The 23,112-nt window shown below is 31.0% G+C and overlaps 1 protein-coding gene and 1 long non-coding RNA gene across 2 annotated transcripts; both read left to right on the top strand.

Moving 5' to 3' along the window:
• Positions 1 to 3,109: 3,109 nt before the first annotated feature.
• LOC134258418 (uncharacterized) lies at positions 3,110 to 5,783 on the top strand. Its single transcript, XR_009990156.1, has 3 exons — positions 3,110 to 3,262; positions 5,356 to 5,376; positions 5,770 to 5,783. It is a non-coding gene; the product is annotated as an uncharacterized LOC134258418 (long non-coding RNA).
• A 223-nt stretch (positions 5,784 to 6,006) lies between these two features.
• LOC134258411 (uncharacterized) lies at positions 6,007 to 21,119 on the top strand. Its single transcript, XM_062740959.1, has 7 exons — positions 6,007 to 6,118; positions 7,643 to 7,714; positions 12,462 to 12,588; positions 16,643 to 16,737; positions 17,570 to 17,638; positions 20,472 to 20,622; positions 21,065 to 21,119. The coding sequence occupies exons 1-7, from the start codon at positions 6,050 to 6,052 to the stop codon at positions 21,106 to 21,108; spliced, it is 627 nt and encodes a 208-aa protein (XP_062596943.1). The 5' UTR covers positions 6,007 to 6,049; the 3' UTR covers positions 21,109 to 21,119.
• The last annotated feature ends 1,993 nt before the right edge of the window (positions 21,120 to 23,112 follow it).

The raw sequence follows: 23,112 nt of genomic DNA, 5'->3' as shown, positions 1-23,112 counted from the left end.
ATTAATATTGTCGACGGATGTTCCCGTCATTTCCAGATCATGACAAGGAGTACTCGGCGGTTGTGACTGGTCGACAGGGAATGTTCACTCCTCCACTTAGAACTTGATCCGACCTCTCATGTTTTAGATGTCCGTGTTTACTCTTCTTCTATTTTGAAATGTTTCATGCACCTTTCGGCTTGAATATTGTACTTTATCTCCTTATATTTCATTAAAAAGTGCTCGTCGCATCTAGCGATATCCCATTTTTACCTGCATTTGGAGTTTTTGTCTTCCAGTTTATTCAATACGCTGTACAGGAGCATGCTCGTCACACGAACAAGTTCTGAAACTGACAAATTTTCTTATTTTAAATAATCACTTTGCTTATTCTATGGTTGATATCATGGCCCTTTTCGTAAAAAAAATATATCATCATAATGACTGGTAATTGACATTTTTTAAAACATATTCATAACAACCATTTGCTTGATCAAAGCAGAAAACACACGCCGAGAGTGTGTGGTCGAGAAGGGATGCCTCTCTGATATGCACGATATACACGTTACATACGATACAGACGAGTATAAAAACATATCACATGTCGACAGGTACGCCACATCCTAATTTATGGATCAGATAGACAGGGAGATCCTTAGATAATCCTAACATTAAAATAACAACTTTAATAGGTTTGATTTGAACATATTTCATTGCAAATAATAACGAAGAGATTTGTTGAAAATAGTATAAACATGTCGGTCAGATGATAATCCAAAGGACAAAGGAAAAGGGTTTGTCTTCTCCTTTATCATACATTTTTATTGTTAGTTGACCATTATCGTCAAATCAATTAAAAAAAGACACTAATGTAGTGAACTACGTGTGCTGTTTCTAATTTCGAGTTTACTGGAATGCATCGAATGGCAAGATATCGATAAAACGTCATCAATATATCTACTATGAATTTTGCTAAAATTCATATAGCAATTAAACGTTAATGTTCCTTCTGTATAATTTTTTGATGAACTTTTGTTTATAGGAGTATTAAATACGTCGGCTAAAAAGCAGCAAAATTAGTGTCCAGCCGAAGTCTAGAAAATTGTTGGAAGACCGTAAAAAACAACAGATATTGTTAATGAAGAAATCAATTGACTTTATAAGATCAAATTTGGAGTTGAGGTCTGCATAATCAGAATGTTTTAAGAAGCTATTTTAGAAGACCAATAATTAGAATCAACATTTATGTGTTCCTTTTTAATGAAGGACTAGATGTGTAAGAAACCAAGACGTCTATAATCTATTGTGAAGGATCTTTAATAAATAGATGAAAAAAAATAAACACTTTTTTGTGTTGAGAAAAATGTTCATTTAAAATTTTCCAAAAAAATTTCTGAAGTTGTCTGCATCTACAGAGGATCCAGGATTGACACGATTTCGTAAAATAAGCTGTAGCATAATACGTCTGAAGTTTCTCCTACATAGCACTTAATATTTCTGTGAGTTGTTAAGATATAGGCTTGGTTTAGAATTTACTCGAGTTTGCGCTTTACAAGGGCCATTCAATAATAATGCAATATACAGTCTATCATAAAAAATGTTGGGACTTATATTTTTTTTTTCAAAGTTGAAAAGATCTAGTAAAGAGTTTCTTGAACACAGCAGTATATATTCCATGATTTTTTTTTCTATTGTCCTTTCAAAGAAATTCATCTTTAAAGTATATTGGCACGGCCACTACACTAAGTTGAAAACTGATATATAAATAAATGATCTCTGCCAAGAAGATTCTTACTAATTAAAAACTTAAGAAATTGTCGAACAGTTGAAATTTGTGGGAACACCAATAAATATCGATGGTATATGCCACACGTACGATATCTAAAAATGCTAGATTTACATGGAAATACATGAAGATACTGAACATTTAATCATCATAGTATTTTGTAGAATTCTGGCAAAGGATTGATTTATTGATTGGATATTGTTTAACGTCCCTCTCGAGAATTTTTAACTCATATGGAGACACCACCGCTTTTTTTCCTATGCTCGGCACTCAGGGCCATTGAGCAGGGAGGGATCTTTTTCATGTCAGCACCAACTGCGACATGGGATCTTGGTTTATACGGTCTCCACGTCCCACAGTGGAATTCGAACCCGCGACGTAAGGATCAACTCCGCCACGCCGGCGACTTCTGACAAAGGAAAAACATTTGTATGAAAATCGCGTGTCCTATTTTGTTACAAATGCTTTAGAGAAAACACGCGTGAAATGTGCACGAAGGAAAGTTAAAAAGATTTCCCGAACAGAAAGTCCAAATACTGGTGACCAGGGTATTTCTCCTGTACCTTACAATTTAAGGCACTTACAAAAAAGTTAAGAGAAGTAAATACGATTTTGATGAAAAGAAGGTATACAGAAATTTTTTCTTACCAATTTTCTCTAGATCTCACAAATGTGAGATCCTTTTATTCCCCCAAAACGGGAACCAATCAAAGGAAGATTGTACAATGTCAGATATGTCATGGAAAATAATACCAGGTATTACGTGCTTTTTCTATTTTTTGGTGAAATTTTGCATTATTTATTGAACGACCTTTGTATATGCTTCACAACTGGGATTTTTCTTAATTTTATTAGCCTTGAATATTTCGGATAAACCGAATGAAAAAAATTATACAATGAAAATTAATTACGTAATGGAATTTAGGAAGGAATGGAATATACGAGTATTTAAGGAGTATTGAATAATGCATTAAAAATGACCTGAAATTTCGACTTCTTCTACTAGGTTCGCAGGCTTAAAGCTTAAAAAAAATGCATTTATTTTCAATGAATAAAAGAATATTAATCTAAAAAAAATTACAACAGATGCCAACTGGAAAAAACAGAATTTTGAAGAAATAATGATACTAGATTCTTTTCAAAATGTTGTTTGTTGATATTGACCTCTAGCAATATAATCAATGGGGTGTCAAATTGGCAACACCTCACAACAAAATAAATTCATGTTGTTTTACAAATGCTTCGAAATATATGAGTATCATAATAACATATAGACTTCTACATATCCAAATAACATTTACAAGAACGTATATATTGAGCAGAAATATGTCGTCAGGGAAAACATACAATGAATAAGTTTCATTTCCGCATATGATATGATAACCTATAAGTCTCCAATCGTGCACAGGTCATAATTCACAGAATTTGAACTTTACATATAAAGAGGCATTCTTATTGGCGCATAGTTAAGATAAACTGATAGGTTAGGGAACGAAAGTAAGTATGTTCAATTATCAGAATTTATTGTTTAAAATTTTCCAGTATAATTCTTTCTTTGATTTAAAATTTTCAAAATGATATTGCAAAGTTTCGTCTGTCTGTCTGTTTGTCTTGTGTTGTCTGTCTAGATCAATATTGCCTTCAAACTTTTTCCGCAGTGTTTATTTGGTAATTATAAAGAAAACTCTTAATTCCTTTTTTTCTCTGTTTTTGTTTTCTTTTGATCTTTGTTTGCTTTGTGTTTGTTTAATTTTTTTTCAGTATTTTTAGTTGTTATTTTTGTCTCTTTAGATTGGAAATAAATCAATAACAAATTCTAAAATAGTATAAACGTTATTTAGGGTTTTATTGTGTAAAAAATCACTCGTTTACTTTTATAGCAACTGTCCCCTGAACTGGCTTCAGCGAACAGGCCAGAAAACAAAATACGACAGACACAACAGAAAAAATCAAATAGTAGTTGTGGAATTTTAAATCCCTGTGTTAAAAATTTCAAGAGCATATATTCATTTAATACTTCACCTTCTAAAAGACTTTATGAACACTCTAAAAAAATGTCTATTTATCAGAACGTCCCAAACAATGTTTTTATTATTTTCATCTACCAATTAGTTAAAAGCTCAAATTGCTGCAAATATTTGATTGAATTTTGTTCAAGTTGAATAATTTTGTTGAGTTAAAGCTTAAAAACTGTGAAACTATGTATATTTCCTTTTTTTGCGCGCGAAAAGTATTATGCAATAAAACCTCCAGCCGCCCCCCTAAAATCTTATCAAGAATTATAGGAACAAGGTAAAATAGTGCGCCTCTAAAATGAGTGCAAACATACATTTGTTCACATAATTGCCATTACGAACGGGGTTTGGCCAGAATAGATTATTTAAGTAATTTAAAATCTCCATCTCAAAAACAGAATGATATGCTTCTGATAAATATGTTTTTATATATTATAAACACAAACTAAATGTATTGTTAGGAAATCTAGTTTAAAGGCATCTTCAAATTTGATCTATTAGTCTCAAAACGTCATAGTATTTAAGAGTTCTTTCGGATTTAGATGATCATATTTTATTTAACATGCTTTAAAATCTTTATTAGATCAGTTCCTTTTTTTGTTCGAAAGGATTGGTTTGCAAATGGATATCTTGAAGTGATGGTTTTATCATGAATTTATTTTATATCAAATATACATACAAGTAACTTATGGTAATTGTAGATTTGTAGTAAAATTATATAACATATATGTGAAATTAACGAATTCTGATTCTTTTCATTAACATTTATTTGAAATCAGTTCCAATGCTTTGAATGGAAAAAAATTCATTTGCTTATTGACACTTTTGGCTGTAAAAATTAATTCTTTCGCATGGAAAATTTCAAATAAAATTCTTTTTTATTGATCTCTTTGATGAAATACCAAAATCATAGAATAGACTTAATTAGCTGTGCCAAACAATTGGATGTTAAGACTGTTTTCTCTATACCGTTCAAAGTTCCGGTCATGTATGCTATGGTACTTGCAAGGTCATATAAAATTACCTTTTTTCCCACGGGGTGAGGCAGCTGGGTAGGTGGGTGAAAGGCAACAGAGAATTGTAGTTTAAAATAGAAAGAAAGTTTACTAATTGAATAGGCCCTTGCTCCTGTATCAGAAACTATTAATAAAATTTCTGTTTTAATTTGAAGCATCTTCAAATAAAATAGTTTTAAGTCTGTCAAGATTATTTATACCACGAAGTAAAAATTGACCAATTATATTTGAGAATATAAAAAGATAAAAACAAAGAATTTCGTATTCTGCTTTTTAATAAAGCAGTGCAACATTTTTTTTAAAATTTAATTTAATAGTATCTCAATGCAGAGAAGATTCACGTTTAAGTTAAGGCCCCGTTGCTATATCGATTGATAAGTTATTTATTTGAAATTATGATGGAGAGCAAGCAGGTACACTGAAGTTGATTCAGTTGAGCAGTGTGACCCCTCTTGACCTTTTAGAAACCAATATTTTGCAGTAAAGAGTTTGTCACATATGATGCTTGTTGAACATGAATTATTCAGTTCATAGTTATTTAATTAACTTTTCATTAAAGGAATGAAATCGCCATTTCTATGTGAGTATTTCGTTTGATTTATAATATATACAATATACCGTTTTAATTTTCTCAAAATTCAGTACATATTTTGATCATATATTAACATCGATTTAATATTTTCTCTCTTATTACTTATAAAACACTGATCGTTTATTACATGAATGAATCAGTAAACTCGTTTGCAGACCATTTAGGAGAACTCTTTTAAAGAAGTGCCATGTGCCCACTGTTTCGTGGCTATTTATTAACAATCTTATCAATCACACATTCTTCGCATTTCACACAATTCAATATAGACAAGAATGCAAAAACGGCTTAGATGACTTTTGAAATGGTACAACTTTTAAACTTAACGAATGAAGAAAGCATTATATTGTAGAAATATCAATCTTTATATCTTTTTAATTTCAGTTGTATACATCAGCTTATCTGTATACGGTAAATAAAAATGGCGTTGACTATTATAAAATTGTTTAATATGTATTAATTGTTAAATTTACTACGTTTATTAAAACAAATTCTCATAAGAATTCATAAGTATATTAATCCTGTAAAAGATAAAAAAAAAATCATACTTGAATAACTTAATGATTCAAAAATGCTACATTGACAGAAAGATTTTTACCGTATTTGACAAACAACTTTGTCTTAAACATGTTTATCAGGGTTGATTCGTGCTGGACCAACCTGTATGCGATGCACTGATGCTCCAGATATAACAGAATGTTTCACAAATTTGGCTGTTTGTGGCGACAATGAGGTAAAATTTAAGGAAGCATATAGCACCTTTTTAATGAAAGCTATTTATTTATAAAATCCTTTCAGGAATGATACAGTAGAAGAATGGCTATCAACACTGGTGTAGAAGGATTTTAAATATTTGTCTGATTCATTCTGTTTTTATTCTGAATTTCCTTCAATTTAATGTGCTTTGGGAGAAGGATATGGAGATAACGAACAGTATTCAATCTCAAAGTCCATAAAACAATACAAAACAGGGGCAGAGCAAACACGGACCCCCGAAACATCAGAGGTGGGATCAGGTGCCATGGAGGAGATAATACCTGAAAATAATGATTCATCATGTAAGAGGATTTTCTGACTTTACAAGTAGTGTAAACTTAAAATAAGATATGGAAATTTTCAGACAAGGAAAAAATACTTTTTTACATTCGCGAGTTCTTAATTACTTTATATGAAACATAAAAAGGTACTGGTTTAACACTGAAAAAGTCAGAATTGAAAAATCTATTTAATTAAGCATGAATTACTGAAATTTGCTTGGCTCACCCAAAATTACTGTAAATATCTTACTAAAACATCTCTCACTGAAAAAAGATGATATATAGTTAAACGACTTTGTTTGGCCAAGCAAGCCACATACATATGTAATGGTAAGATTTTATCAAAAACGAGACTGTTGATGTCTTGGGCTTTCCGACTTTTTGAAATAGCTTGCCTCATTTTAGAAATTGTTCGCACGTAGAGCTTGCTTTTTCGAATCGAAACAATTAGGAAACATAAATAATGATGATTAGAGTATATTTATACATAAGTAAGAGAAATTTACGATAGAAAAGTTTAAGTCATCACTTTTATCAAAAACTTTTGTTGCTAGGTTACAATTAACGTCTTTTTCAGTAAAATATCAAAATAAGAAACAGATATGTCAGCTGATTATGTAGCATATTTTATTTCAATTTCAAGGGTATATACTGAGTCGACATATGAATGGAAGTAAAAACAAAAGACTTTCATCTGGTTTTATGTGAAATAGATGCACCAATTGTATTAAGATGGTGAAATGATTTATTTAGACTGGATTATTTCTAAATTCAAGCAAAATATTGAATCAGCAAAAATTGGGAAATATACTTATCTTTTCCTGTGTTTATAGCGAAAATATTTTAAACATAATTTCTTAATTTATATTGCGTTCATTGAACACATCAAAAATGTATCTTTCTTATTACACTAGATCAGAAAGAAATCGATATTCTCTTTTAGTACAGAGCCATCAAAATGAGTGAAATTTCATCAATCCAAAAAGAAAAATTGACCGGTTGTTAGGAAATTTTTTTTGTCCCTGTTTCAAGAGTAACAATGACCCCCCAAAAATAATTCCTTCTACATATGCATGGGTTATAGTCAAAAAAGAAAGAAATTGTGAGTGCAAAATCATAAATTTCTGAGAACCTCCACATATGTATATGAAAGTTTTACATACATTGTATATAGGTTGTTACTGTAAAAATGTTATTTACGAAAAATATATTCCTTTTAGGAATGTTATTTGGAGAAAAGCACAGAAGAAGACCTTAGTATCGTGTACAATGCAGGATGTCGTTCACATCAGGTTATTATATAACATTTTTGAAGAAGTTTTCCCATTATATCACAAATATAATATTTTTATCCATATGTCCCAAAAAACTGCTTAATTACGCCGGATACAGTTCAATTTTACCGGAAACAGTTATATTGCCCCCCCCCCCCCGAACACAGTTATGTTCCTTCGCGTGCAATCATTCTGCATATTAATTACATCGGGTTCAAAATTCACAGAGGCAATTGCTAAGCAAACGTAAACAGTTCCTCGAAAATTAAAAAAAAATGTCCGGACAACGTCTGCGATCTCTCCTTTTGAATTAAGACGAATTAGATAATTTAACTGAGGAGTGAAATTCCTTAAATACAACAAAGTATAAAACATTTTTGAAGAAGTTTTCCCATTATATCACAAATATAACAATTTTATCCATATGCCCTATAAAGCTTCTTAATCACGCCTTTTGGTGTTGTCCATTCTATATAGTTATATTCCACAATCCATTAAACAGTTATATTGCCCTTCTTTTTAAGAACACAGAATTATGTTCCCAGAATGAACAGTTAAAACAATCATTCTGCATATTAAATATGCCGGGTTTGAAATTCACAGAGGCAGTTGCTAAGCAAACGTAAACAGTTCCGCTAAAATTAATAAAGTCGGGACATCGTCTGCGATTTGTTTATCTGAATTCAGAGGAATTAGATAATTTAATTAGGGAGAAAAAAAATCCTTAAATACAACAAAGGAATTAGGTTATCTACACAAGGTTGAGTATACTGAAAACATTCTGCCGTGAAAGGACGGGATATTTGTTCGGAATTATACTCAATGTACACTGATGTGTACATATTAGTGTCACCCATAAAAATGTTTACACCATTAAAACTACATCGAATTTTCGGTTCAATGTTATAAAAAACATTATATACCATATATTTACATGGCTTTCAATTCTCGGCTATCCAACAATACACAGCTGAATTAATATATCCCAAAAACTGAATTCGGATAAAAAAAACACATTTCCGGTTTGAATTTGAAATATCTGTATTTGTCGTTTTGAGGGGATCAGAGTTTGGAGTTTCTTTTTACGCTTACTATTCTCTGTTTCCAGGTCAAAGTATCACTGGTTGTGTGCATCTTTTGGTTTCCATTCGATTTCGGGCAATATATTCTCTCCATCGGAGGCTGCCATCGTTTGCCTTTACCAAAATGTAATATATGTATAATATCAACACAAGTGTCAGCATACTGAAAACATTCTGCCATGAAACATGACAGGATATTTCGGAATTATACTCAACGTACATGTGTACAGTGTTCGATAAATATGTTCGATGACCGATTTCGGTTCAATGTTTAAAAATTTTATATGTACCATTATATAAATGTGTGCTACCCGTTTTGCACATTTTTTTGTTAAATTTTCACCCAAAGAAAACCATGTGTCAACCGACGCGTCAGCGGAGGTTGACAATGGTTTTCCGAGGGGTGTCAATTTCAACTGTTACCCTCCAAAACAGGCACCATTTATTTTATTATACTGAATGTCTTCTAGATTTACAATGTCAGCAATACAAATCGTTCACGTTTAGAAAGCTTTCAAACTCCCCGCTACTTCGAAAAAGATTTTCTGACCTCTTTATTGTTTATTTGATACTCTAAGAGTCCTTTATCATCTAAAGTTTCGTTATTTCTGCACTTGCAAGCATGTTTCGTCTGTCGTTTGTTGTTTTCAAGTAAGCTACATCGGACGCAAGCTTTTATTGACGTCAAGTTTATTCCGGTTCTTTCAAATGCGCAACTGACGTTTTGAGAATTCTACGGTGAACCGTACGCGCATAATTTCCACGCATGTGGCATTACCGTTGTGTTACCCGTTGTCACGCGTGTTGCTAAGGCTGAGGGTAATCCCTAACAAAAAAATACTATAGTAAACTATAGTTAACTATAGTTTACTATAGTTTACTATAGTAAATCAAAGTTCCAAAGTTCCAAAGTTTTCCCCATAGTAAATCAAAGTTCCAAAGTTTTTACTATAGTAATACAAAGTTCCAAAGTTTTCACCATAGTAAATCAAAGTTCCAAAGTTTTTGCCATAGTAAATCAAAGTTCCAAAGTTTTCGCCATAGTAAATCAAAGTTCTAAAGTTACGCGATACTAAACAAAGTTCCAAAGTTTATACCATAGTTTTTCAAAGTTCCAAATTTTTTACTATAGCTAAACAAAGTTCCAGAGTTTTTACTATAGTAAATTAAAGTTCCAATGTTTTTTGTACTTACTTTAACAACTAAAATATTTTAAATATTAATAATTATTTATAGTTGAAATTAAATATATTTATATAAATACAGCTTATTTATCGGTGAAACAGACTATTTTTACATTAAAACAATTTCTTGTACTTTGTTCTATTTGGGGGACGATTTGGGTTTTTGAAAAAAAATTCTGAAGCTTTAATGAATTTTAAACTTGAAATTTATATAATGTACAGAATGGGAAGCAAAACCATAATCTTAAGGGTTTATAGTGCTTAATCAAAGTTCCAAAGTTTTCTCTATAGTAAATCAAAGTTCCAAAGTTTTCACCATAGTAAATCAAAGTTCCAAAGTTTTCACCATAGTAAATCAAAGTCCCAAGTTTTCCCCATAGTAAATCAAAGTTCCAAAGTTTTTACTATAGTAAATCAAAGTTCCAAAGTTTTCACCATAGTAAATCAAAGTTCCAAAGTTTTCACCATAGTAAATCAAAGTTCCAAAGTTTTCACCATAGTAAATCAAAGTTCCAAAGTTTTCACCATAGTAAATCAAAGTTTATTCCAAAGTTTTCACCATAGTAAATCAAAGTTCCAAAGTTTTCACCATAGTAAATCAAAGTTCCAAAGTTATAACTTTCCACTATAGTTAACTATAGTAAATTATAGTTAACTATAGTTTACTATAGTATTTTTTGTTAGGGATAGAACAGATTGTTAACTGCGTCTAAACCAATCAGATTTTAGTATTTAAAATGAAAGGATAATAAATATTACATGGCTTAATTCTCGGGCAGCAATACCAGAAAATTTGCCACTCGATGACAGGAAATCCGTGGAGTGTTATGTCGCCAAATTTCGAGGCAAAACTTCCTCAGAAGCCCTCGGGCGACATAACACTCCAAGGCTTTCATCACTCTCTACCATCGGCTCATACATTCACCTCTGTCATTGGCTCGCGTATATCACAGTGATAAACACGAGAAATAGTTTATTTTAATTCATTATAATTCAATTTCTATGCTTATGTTTGAGTTTTGAGGTAGATATTTACTAAATCAATCCAGAACTATTAATTTAATTTGAAACAACCCTTCATATATCTCGTTTTATACGTTATGTCAAAAATCTTGACTTGATCCCAGTGCAGAGGTGTTTGAGAGAGGAACGAACGACAACTCTGCATGGGAGATTGGGCTTTCCTGTCACCTTGGGGCAAATATTCTTGTATGCTGCCATCGAAGCCATGTAATATATGTACAATGTTAAAACAGAAGTACACTGTATAACTATAGACACGAGCGTCAACTTTAGTCTGCAAAAATATTAACAAATCTGTTAAAGGTACTTGGACACAGATTTGAAGTTAATGTTTTCTCTATAATATTACGACTTATATATTTTAATAGCTATTCACACAAAAATTAATAAAAAATCTTATTTCATTTAAAAGTTATTAAAATTTTAATTTTTTTGGCGGGTTTGATTGACACATCCTTGCACTTTCACAAATTTTAACTTTATTCTTAATCCTTAGGAAAAGTGGCAGTCTTGTTGTGTATTAATGAAAAATATTAATACTATAATCCAGAAAATTCAGAGTGGACATGTTCGAAAGTAAAACAAACACACAATATATTGTCAGTCCGTGCAGTTGTGGTGAGCAGACTTTGGCGATTGAACGCACCCGGTGAACCAAAACACCAAACAATAACAGATCTTTCGCCCTGTTTACAAAAACTGTACACATAACACGAGTGTGCTCGATTTGCTAAACTCTGTACACAACGGAATGACGATACTTGTGAAGGAGTTTTGCTTTCGAACATTTCTACTCTGAATGAAATTATTTTTCTGGATTAAAAATTTAATATTTCTCATTAATACACAACAAGATTGCCACTTTCCCTAAGGATTAAGAATAAAGTTAAAATTTGTGGAAGTGAAAGGATGTGTCAATCAAACCCGCCAAAAAATTAAAAGTTTTAATATCTTTCAAATGAAATAAGATTTTTAATTAATTTTTGTGTGAAATGGTATTAAAATATACAATTCGTGATATTATACAGAAAAAATTAACTTCAAATCTGTGTCCAAGCACCTTTAAAGTCAAAATCTAATATTTTCATTTGCATAGATTGAAAAGAACATATGTTATTAAGGGGCTAGCATGATGATATCTTGTCTACATATACGAGAATCTGGTTTCAGAACTTCTAAGTTGTTAACGATGAAAAAGATAAAATAATTGAAACAAGGCCATGATTTTTTTTTCATTTAATAGATGTTCATTAAATCTCTCCGGTGTGAAGAATGTTTTGAATGATATAATTAGCCTAAGATCACGCTTACCTTTTTCACCCAAAAGAGTCTTTCTTTTAAGCTATGTAAACTGGAACAGATGATACCACCGCTTTTGAATTCATGTATGTAAAGAACTTTTAATATAGTGCGACTATTCTCAGTACCGATCGTTATTCTTTCAATATAAAAGGCGTTTCTATTATTTACCGGTAGGTGTGCATGATAATGAGGGCAATGAGTGGCACTCCAGGAAGACGACGGCGGCTGGTGAACTGCGCTGATTGTTGTTCCGATGCCCCAGACAGTAACGGTCCATGCAACGCACAACTGTGTGGACTTAGTGAGTGTAAATCATCATAGGTTATAAGTAATTGCAAATGCCATACGATCACGAAATTGTTTCACATTTTACATTTTATTATAAAATTATCACTCAAAAATCTCTTTATCTTTCCCATGCTCTCAATGCAATCTGATTAAATCAGATCCTTTGATCCGCTCACAAAGATGGCTAACCTTGAGTAGCAATCTCGTGTGAGCAAATCAAAGGATCTGCTTTTAATCAGACTGGCTTTCAACGTTAACTATAACCATCATAAACTATTGCATTTTATTCAATCAAATTCTCTAAAATCAGTAGACCCCCTCTGGGGTATTTCACACATTTTGGTACTCTGGAAACATTTTTTCTTACCATTAATTTTGTACGGAAGCCCAAAAGTGCAAACGAAAAATAAATAAAGAAAAACGAAATCATTAAATAAAGAAATCGAAATTATTAAATAAAGAAAAACGAAATTATTAGATAAAGAAAAACGAAATTAATGTATACAGAGAAATGAAATTAATATATAATGAAAAACGACATTATTAAATAAAGAGAAACGAAATTATTAAATAAAGAAAAACGAAATTATTAAATAAAGAAAAACGAAATTAAATACCGTATAAGCAAAATTGTTAGCGAGGATTTAATTTTGGCATTATTAGCGAGGGTGACGAGATCGCTAAAATTGAATATCGCTTAAATTCAGTTCCACTTTTTTTAAATAGCTTCTTTAATGAAGTTTTCAATATCGCTAAAATTACATATCGCTAAAAATAAAGTACAAATTTTAAAGGAGAAATCGCTAAATTTGCGTCTCGCTAGGATTTCCACTTATACGGTAAATCTTTTCGTTTTTCGTTTTTTTAATAATTTCGTTTTTCTTTATATATTATTTTCGTTTTTTCTTTATATATTAATTTCGTTTCTCTTTATTTAATAATTTTGTTTTTTCTTTATTTAATAATTTCGTTTTCTACTTTTAATAATTTCGTTTTTCTTTATATATTAGATTCTTTTTTCTTTATATATTTATTTCGTTTTCAAGTAGAAAACTGAAACTAAAATACGGAATTTATAGATGTGCATAGTAAGAGCCTGAACCCATGAATAATTCCATAAAGCGCATGTGTAATAAAGCATCACCTCGTAACTCTTTACGCCTTATATCGAAATTACAAGTGTGTGGTGCATGGCAATGAAAAATTAAAGAAGATCTAAATATCAAATTAACAAACGTAGAAAAAATATGTGCGCACAGCCTAAAATTCCCATTTCCGTAAACAATTCATAAACTATTCAATTTTGTTTACGGGAATTTGTTGCTGTGTCATATCCCCACATCATTGTTGGAGTCTGTAAGCCTGGACTTAGCGAGGATGGCTGTTTCTGTTTGCATAAAATTAATAACATTTCAAATAAAGCTCATGAATCGCGAGAAGGTCAAGACCTTAAGTATCGTATTACTGAATTCCCCCGAACTTAACCTAGCGTCCTATCTGTGTACCCATGAATCCTACGTTGTTGAAACTATAAAGAGAAAAGTGATTTGATTACTTTGTGGGATTTGTTTTGTGCAAGTGTGTACATTGTTTGTGCACAAATATCACTGACTTATAAATACAGATTGAGAGTTTGTGATTAAGAATATGTGAAATCAAGTACTATAGTAGTCATGCAGTACCACTGACTTATAAATAGTACAGATTGAGAGTTTGACATTTATTAACAACAAGAAATCAGAAGTGTTTTGCTTTATTTCTAATATAGTAAGCAATCATTAAAACCTACTTATTGTAACCACTTTGACTTGTTTTAATTTTTGCACTTGTTCTCTTTAAATATTTTTTTTACAATGTTAAACAAACCCACAAAGTTCGATCGGTAACGTATTATTTTACGGCATTTTCTAATGCATGTACTGTAAAGCCATGGGAATTTCCTAAATGTTGAGAATTCAACAGTACATGTTGTAAACAACGGAATGTAAACCTTCATGTTTATCTTAAATATTTGTGTAATTTATTAGGATAATCTCTTTAACGTTTCATGTCCATAGTCATTATTTGCATGTCCAGATTCATTCAGGGATGTGCAACTAATATCGCCCGACGCCCGGGGCTACCACTTTTTGGGGTCGGACTAGTGATTTTCTGCATGGAGGTAGCCCGTCGGGCTAGTAAAAATTAAAACTACACACGCAATACATGAAAAGCACAAACTGTATTTTCACTCGTTTTTGCTATCAAATTCCCAACCAGTAAAAATTTTTCTGATAACATGCTCCTACTCTCAATAAATCTCTATAATCTTATCTGTTTTGCAGCACTACCTGACTTATTTACTTCCAAAAACGATCGTTTTTTCCCTAATCCGAATTTCCTCTATTCTTTCGTTTTTGGTAAATACATACAGATATCTCATTGAATTATTTACGATCACTCAATCAACTGAAAGATAAGTGTTTTATGACTCACATAAAATATATTTATATTGTATTTAATGATTTAAGATGAAAACAAAATGAATTAAATTTCATTCTAAATGAGCTAGTGCAATGCACAGGTGCTTGAGGACAGGACCCCGGGCCTTTTCGATTTTTTTTCTTAAACTATCCTTAAGTGACATATTTGTGATGTAATCCATACCATCAAACCGAAAAAATACGAAAAACAAACAGTTTATAAAACTTCGTAACCCACTATATATAAAAATAACAGTTATTTTTATATATAGTGGGTTACGAATTTTTATAAACTGTTTGTTTTTCGTATTTTTTCGGTTTGATGGTATGGATTACATCACAAATATGTCACTTAAGGATAGTTTAAGAAAAAAAAAATCGAAAAGGCCGGGATACAAGAAGTCTATATTTGAGGGGGGGGGGGGGGGGTCCTGTCCTCAAGCACCTGTGGTGCAATGTTCAGAGAAAGGGAAGATAATTTATTTAAATTCATTTTAATTTTCTTTCATTATTATTTATACATGATTTAATTTCATAGTGAGAATTAAACTTTAATCTTAAAAAGAATGACCTCAGTACCCTGACTTTTTCAACAATTAATTTCTTTTCAACGTATATTTTTTTATTTTAATTTGTGCCCCTATATTTGGGCTAGTAACTTTTCACTTGGGGCTAGTAACTTTATAGCTGCCACTAGCCCGTGGGCTAGTTATTGATTTTTTCTAATTGCACACCCCTGTTCATTATTTGCTGATCATTAGACCTTTCGAGCAGAGGGTTTAAGAAAGCTAATGTTACCAGTTGTTAACGTCAACATCTCACCGAATTACTGGCCAAATTATCAGACTGGTTAAAGTTCACATTAATTATGTTAATGCAAGATAAAAACATAAATCTACACAATATTATTATTAGATACCAAAGGTTAAATTCTCCCCCATTCATGTATTGTAATGGTTATATATTCGATAAGGGAGTCGGTGAATGCAAAGGCAAACATCACACTTGTTTATTGTCGAAACAAAATCAGGTCTAACAGACGCGTGCGCTAATGATTTATGGGTTCAGGCCCTTACCATGCACATCTGTAAATTCAGTATTTTAGTTTCAGTTTTCTACTTGAAAAACGAAATTAATATATACAGTAAAACGAAATTATTAAAAGTAGAAAACGAAATTATTAAATAAAGAAAAACGAAATTATTAAACAAAGAAAAACGAAATGATTTATTTAATAATTTCGTTTTTCTTTTATTTTTGGTTTGCACTATTGGGATTCCGTACTTTTGCCTGAAGTCGCAAATTTAGTCAAAATTATGTTTCTTTTAAGAACAAAAGATTTATGTGAAATGTGGATAAAGCGAAGTTTTGACAGCTCAACTGACCTGAAAACAAGAAAAATGTTATAAAATGCAAAGGCCAGGAAGTCAAGTTGTACCTTTCGTTTAATGTTTATTGTCAATGACAACAATATCAAAGTCTTTAGCTTTAAACTTGAAAATACCATCGAATTAGAGCAAGCAGAAGTGAGGAAAAAGTATATCCCGATCGGTAATATTAAAACTGCTACCTGTACTAATTAAAGCAATCCTTTAATTTTTAAAGCCCCACCTCAGATGCCGGACACCTGTGCTGTCTGCGATGGAGTACATGCTGACGTCCAATCTTGTAATACACTAGCTACCTGTCCGCCGAATGAGGCGAGTATAATCAGTATATGTTAAGGAAACAAGACGAACATTGCTTAAAACGTCAGATACGGGACTTAGACGAGGTGCAGTGACCGTCTGAGTTTGTATCTCACTTAAAACTTTTTTCAATGCACTTTTATATTTCATATTGTCATACTGGACTTTTCCAAGAAGCACTGAAAAGTTACTTACTATATGCTTATTCCCTCTCAATAAAAACGTTTATTGACCTTTTTTGCTTGTCAAGGAATTGTGGTAATTTATAGTAATCCATGCAACGCAACTGAAATTGTTTGGATGTGCCCCCAAAACTGTAATTGCTTTCTACGATTTAAATATCTATTAATTAGTTGGCTGACCATAGCTGGTCAAATTTTAGAAACACAGCCATAAGATTTTGTTTTCCATTTACCTTGAAATATCTTCTCAGATTGTAACATTTTCATCCGTTTTTCAGAGGAGATACAAAAGCATGATAAGGCTTCACTTTCACGCTATTATTTTCATCCTCTTGGTTCATTTCAGCTCAGTGTAGTGACCATATTTACTTTAAAAGTGAATTTTGTTTGCAAAAAGAATTGGAAAATCATGGACTTTTCTGTGATTAGAAATTCTTTAATAGGACTTTTCGACTGTGATTAAATAAATTTTAAACATTTACATTTATTATGACAAACTATATTGAACGACACTCATATATATAGCTACAATTGTCATTTCAAATTTTCCTTTTTTTCTGGTACACAGAGTTTTTATATTCAAATCCTTTCTCTGTTTTAAGAATTTTCTTTGTTAATATAACATAGTGAATTAAAAAAGAATCATTTATTAACTCTTGTAGGTTTGCTTCACGGGAATTCGCATTGTTGGCACGAGAGTGCGTTATGTCTTTGGATGTTATGAAGAACGCGTAAGTTGCGCTTTACGTTTACTTACGAAATAAAATTTTAAGTAAAATAATTAGAATATGGAATATGAATGTTTTCAATTCATTTGATATGGTCTATATTACAGAAAATCTCGTTAAAAGTCTCAATAAATATGAAAAAGAAACTATATCTTTGTAGTTTTTTTAATTTGTATTATAAATTGTAGTGTTTTGAAATATAGCCCTAAGTTAAAAATTAATGAACAAATTAATGTTACATCAAAATAGTTTGTTGAACTTCATGAATTAAAGCAGTCTGGGATTTATCGACAAATTGTTCTTAAATAAAAGGTTATTTAGATAAAGTAATTAAGACAAGTTAAGATATTAAGGTCAGACGAGACGTTCCTCAAAATCTGTTTTGTATATCTTCGTAATGTATGTAAAATATTCGTACATTATGATTTCTAAACCAGTTTCTAAACATTTTTAAAAAATCCAAACACTTAAACATTTGAAATTGAAAAATTATTTTTCTTCCCCAAAGGATTATATAAGAAAAACTACCCCTGGTATCTTGCAGAAATGCCTGGTAAGGTACCTCAATTTTTTGTGAGTAAACATGTTTAAGTAGCAATACTTCAATGACAAACTCTTAGAAAAAGAACGATGGCGCATTTGATTGGCATTCGGCAGGAATCTGGGCGTAATTGAAAAGTGTGTATTTTAATTCAAAGAAACGAATACACTTTTTAAAAAATGGAGAGAAAACCCAGAGACAACGAAAAACGAACTTTTCACAAAAAATCCAAATGTGTGAATGTGGTGCTTCTTTGTCCTTTTAAAATCGTTTGTCTATGTGTAGCTGTGAGAGCTCAGTAAGTTGGGATACCTGTGCGCTGCACTCGAATAGAAAAGTTTTGGGTTCGAGCCTTGCATGGGGCGTTAATTTTTTTTCATGCAAACAACCATTTATTTTGTCAGTTTCGTTTTATGTACTGATGTATTAAAATTTTGAATTAGATAAATTTTGGTTCAGTTTGGTTCTCGAGCGAAATCAATAATAATCTTCTATTCTATATAATGTACATGTTCACGTATCATTCATCAATATGCATTAAATATTTTAGGTGTTTATTTTTTTGTGAAACATTAAGTACTATGTTATAGTATCCCCTAGGAAAACGGACAAAATGTTACAATCACACACTTTCAAACTAAATTATAAAAAAAAAACCTTTGGACGCGTTTGTAAAATCTGACCAGCTATGTTCAGCCAACCAAATCATGGACATTTAAACCATAAATGTTTCGTACAACTAATTCCTGCAGATCACACGCCAAATGCGCCCATCTTCTTTATCTATTATTAAGGAACGTCTCGTCTGTCCTTAACATCTCGTTATTCTGTTTGGTTTTTTTTATATATATAATCATACACGGAACAATCCAGGTTTTAATTTGGATTTTCCTTTTCATTAACAATATATTTTAACAATATTTCTTTATGAAAAAAGTTTTAATCTCTTCAGAAATGGCAGGATAACAATATCTTCCTTTCTCTACATTCAATGATAACGGTGAAAATAACGAATACTGATGTGCCATTATTCTTAATTGATAAGTTAGAAAGGAAAATAAATTATTATGAAGTGAAAAGGCAAAAATATAGTTGGATTTCATCATTGTATGTATAGGAAATATGCATATACAAGAAAAATTCCAATTCGTTATCCCCAAGTTTGATGCCTAATTTTAAACATTTAAGACGGTCTGTAAAGCAAGAAAAGCCTGCACAATACAAGTGCCGGAAAACAAAGGTTGTATTTACCGTTTCGTAGTTTTGTATGTCAAGGTCACGCCACTTTATTTTTTAGCTCAAACTTGTAAACAACATATAATTGGAACATGCAAAGGTGAGAGATATATTCTAACAACTATTTTAAAAAAAAATTTGGTCTACATACATTCATTTCTGGTACTTGAGACCATGGTAACTATGGTAACTTATTCAACTTTTCTTCGCACGCGTACAAGGGGAGGAAGAAGTATTTAGCAATATTTTCATTATGGGGCATACTGAAATTATTTTTACTTTAATTTTTCTCCATAAAATAGATTTTTATAGGTTCTGAGACCTGTAATTTTCTGAAACCTAATACTTTTAGAAATTGAAAAAAATTTACTCGGGTCATGCAAAAATTATACGTTTGTCAATTTTTCCTTTTGTGCGTCACGGTGTCTCTTTAAGGTTCAATAACTTTCAAGAATTTTTTTAATATGAATAAAAACTATGCTTTTCATTTAATGGCAATTCAGACTTCAAAACTGAATTTAAGGATATGACGGTTTTTAAACGGAAATGAAATATTCAGATTTAGCATTCATTGTCCATATTGTTCATCTCTTTGAAAAAATATTTGAGAAATATTGGAAATATCTGTATATACTTGTACTAAAATCTTATTGGCAGTTACTAAGTTGACTAACCCAAAGGAAGTAAAAGGTTCGTTTTAAGTACATTTGTAGGACTTCCCGTTGGTATAAGTAGTACTAGCCTACAAGTGTGACACTGGGTTTTTTTTTTGTACAAAAATTATGTTAAACAAATCACAGGTTATTGATTTAACTGTTTAAATAGATTGAACTTAGTATATAATTAACACCTCTAAACTATTGATTACGATTGAAAAATCACTTACCAATTTAGTTTTGTTCACGGTCGTGAAAACTGCATGCTATATATTGTGTTTAATAATTTCAGTTTTTTAATTTCTTCTCGTTATTACGCTTGCAACTGATCTACAAAATTAATTTTCCTACTTTAAACTTAAATAACGATGTTACAAACTGAATTGTTTTATCCCTCTTTTAGGTGTGTTATGCAATGGTAGCAAATAACAATAAAACCGATTCACTCCATCGACCTGGTAGAGTTATTCACGGTGATCAAGGCATGCCAATCTGTGATGCTTGTTGTAAAGGAAACAAATGTAACGTCGCAGACTGTTTCCAAGTCAAAGCAAGTAAGGACCAAATTGTTTAAATCTTTTGATTACAAACGTTCAAATTTTTTCCCAAATATTCTCTTGAGAAGTACTGTCATACATCAGTAGGATCATAACATTGCGCCTGAGATGATTCTGAATAACTTATATAAGTCTGTGGGTGGTGGTATTATTTCGACAAAGAGATCATGTTTTATAACATAACACTATTTTGTCCTCGGGAATATCTCTACATTCTTATTACATGTAAAACGTGGTAATTTTCTTTAAATATACATGTATAATTCTTAGAAATTCACTACAAAACAAAAAAAATCCATTTTTTATCAAAACGAAAAAGTATTCTCAATCAAAAGTCATCTAATTTTGTTATATAATATTATTTATATTTTTATTCTATTAATCATTATTTCTATATTTGTTTCTTTTTCCCTAATAAATCATGATTACATTTTAACAGATATGACTCTCTCGGACTTCAACAATGGAACAATTACAGGTTAAAGAGAGAGAAAGCAATCTGGTGTATTATATATTAAATAAAACTATCACCTTTCGCTGTGTGTTTCATTACAGCTGTATTACATGTACATAACATATCATTCTGCTGTTGTTAGTGGTAAAGACGATAAGTTAAGGTATGACCAAGTTTGTTTTACTTTCTTCAATGCACTGCTTTACATGTTTTGTTATGATTAAAGTGTATTTTTTATATACATGAATTAATATTAAGGTCAACCAAATGTTTTCAGATATTTTCCACGTTTGCAAATTCATCGCCATTAATCATTTAGCAAGAAATTGAATGAGGAGTTTTATAATATTCCAAACATGGACCTATCTTGCACTAAGAACTATGTATGAAAAATGAAAAAAAAAAATGTTTTGGTTGTTGATCACGTACGATGCAGAATTTGTAAAAGAATCTAGCATCATCAATTTTTCATAGGGACGTTTCAATAAATAACTTATTTTAAGGTTAAAAATTAAATACTGATTTCATAAAATGTCATCGTATTTTTTTGAACTCTTCAAAGTATTTTCAAAATGCATTACCAGAAAAATATTTTTTTTTATCACATCTGGCATTCAGTAGTAGATATAAATGTTTTGTTTTTCCTGAACACTTCTGATTAAGCATTTCTATCAGTCAAAGCCAAATTTCTGCAGCTATAAAGAAGTAGCGGCTTATATTTGTATTAATAAAGAGGAATAACTCTTATCGAATCCTATTTCAAATTTTTGCCCAAGCAACACAGTTTTGTTAACTTGTAAAATATTAAAAGTATATTTATTTAAATCGTAACTGATAGCAAAAAAAAAACAGCAAAGTATAACACATTTTGCCGAATGAAAGTTCACTTGTAAATTATTATTTGTAGTGTGACACTAATTTTACATTGTACACTAAGTCTCTTTAAATACGTTTTAACAATTCTTATACTTTTAACGCCTGGTTAAGCGTATATGATAACGAATATACCTCAGGAAAATACGTGAGCAATATTTGGTAACAACTTAAAAAGTGCATTTAAATATATATATCTGACCATGATGATCATGGTTAATTTTACTGTGACAGACGGACAGACTGACATACAAATGAGATTTAATATCCCCTATCTTTTGCGAAAATGGGGGACAATAAATGTCCTTTCAGTTCGTGAGAAGAAGATTTATGATGGAAGAAGTACCCTGCATATTTCTATGTAAATTGGTTGAAATTGGCCCAATGGTTCTAGAGATTAAGTTAAAAATGTAAAAAAAAAGTTTGCAGACAAACAGATGGACGACAAACAAAATATGATCAGGAAACCAGAAAAGCTCAAATGAGCTAAAAACGTATGATTCGCAAATATTTGGAAAGGATTACAGTTTCTGAAAAGCTGTTTTTTCATGTATTTTTTTAGAAGCTGATAATGTATGATATGTATCCTTGTTGAAAAATATGCACATTTCTGAAAACAGTATGATTGAAAATAGTTAATCAAGGTGCTTTGAGAAGCAAAATAAAGCTAAACTGGTATAGCTAATTCAACTGCAGATCTTTATCAATTTTAATATGCACAATCTTTTCAACTCTTATAATGATTATTTTTAAAATATTTATATCATCATTCCTGATGCAAAGGGGGAACTAGAGATATGACCAGAAGTATACATGTATCTGTTGATTAATATTATAAAACATATTCAGTAATGAAAACTGTGTTTTTTTAAGTAATTTGTTTGTTTGTTGTTCAAACATGTCTTTCGGGAATTTTTCACTCATATAGAGACACCATCACTTAAAAATAACGAAAACAAGATGTGTTTCTGAAACACTTATGCCCCTGTATGGCAGTTTTTAGTGAAGGTTGAAGTTTTTCAAATGTAAGTAAAATTCCAAGGTCAAAGCGTAAAAATTGTTGCTATCAAAACGAAAATCTTGTCACAAGGAATACACACATGTAAAATAAAATATAAATCTTTAGTACTTCCTGTTCCAGAGTTATTGCCAAGTTTTAA

This window comes from Saccostrea cucullata, unplaced genomic scaffold, assembly GCF_032062105.1.
Source record: "Saccostrea cucullata isolate Sc308-1 unplaced genomic scaffold, CSIRO_AGI_Scuc_v1 ctg1966, whole genome shotgun sequence".
Classification (NCBI taxonomy): domain Eukaryota; kingdom Metazoa; phylum Mollusca; class Bivalvia; order Ostreida; family Ostreidae; genus Saccostrea; species Saccostrea cuccullata.
This window is presented reverse-complemented; position numbering and strand designations above follow the sequence as displayed.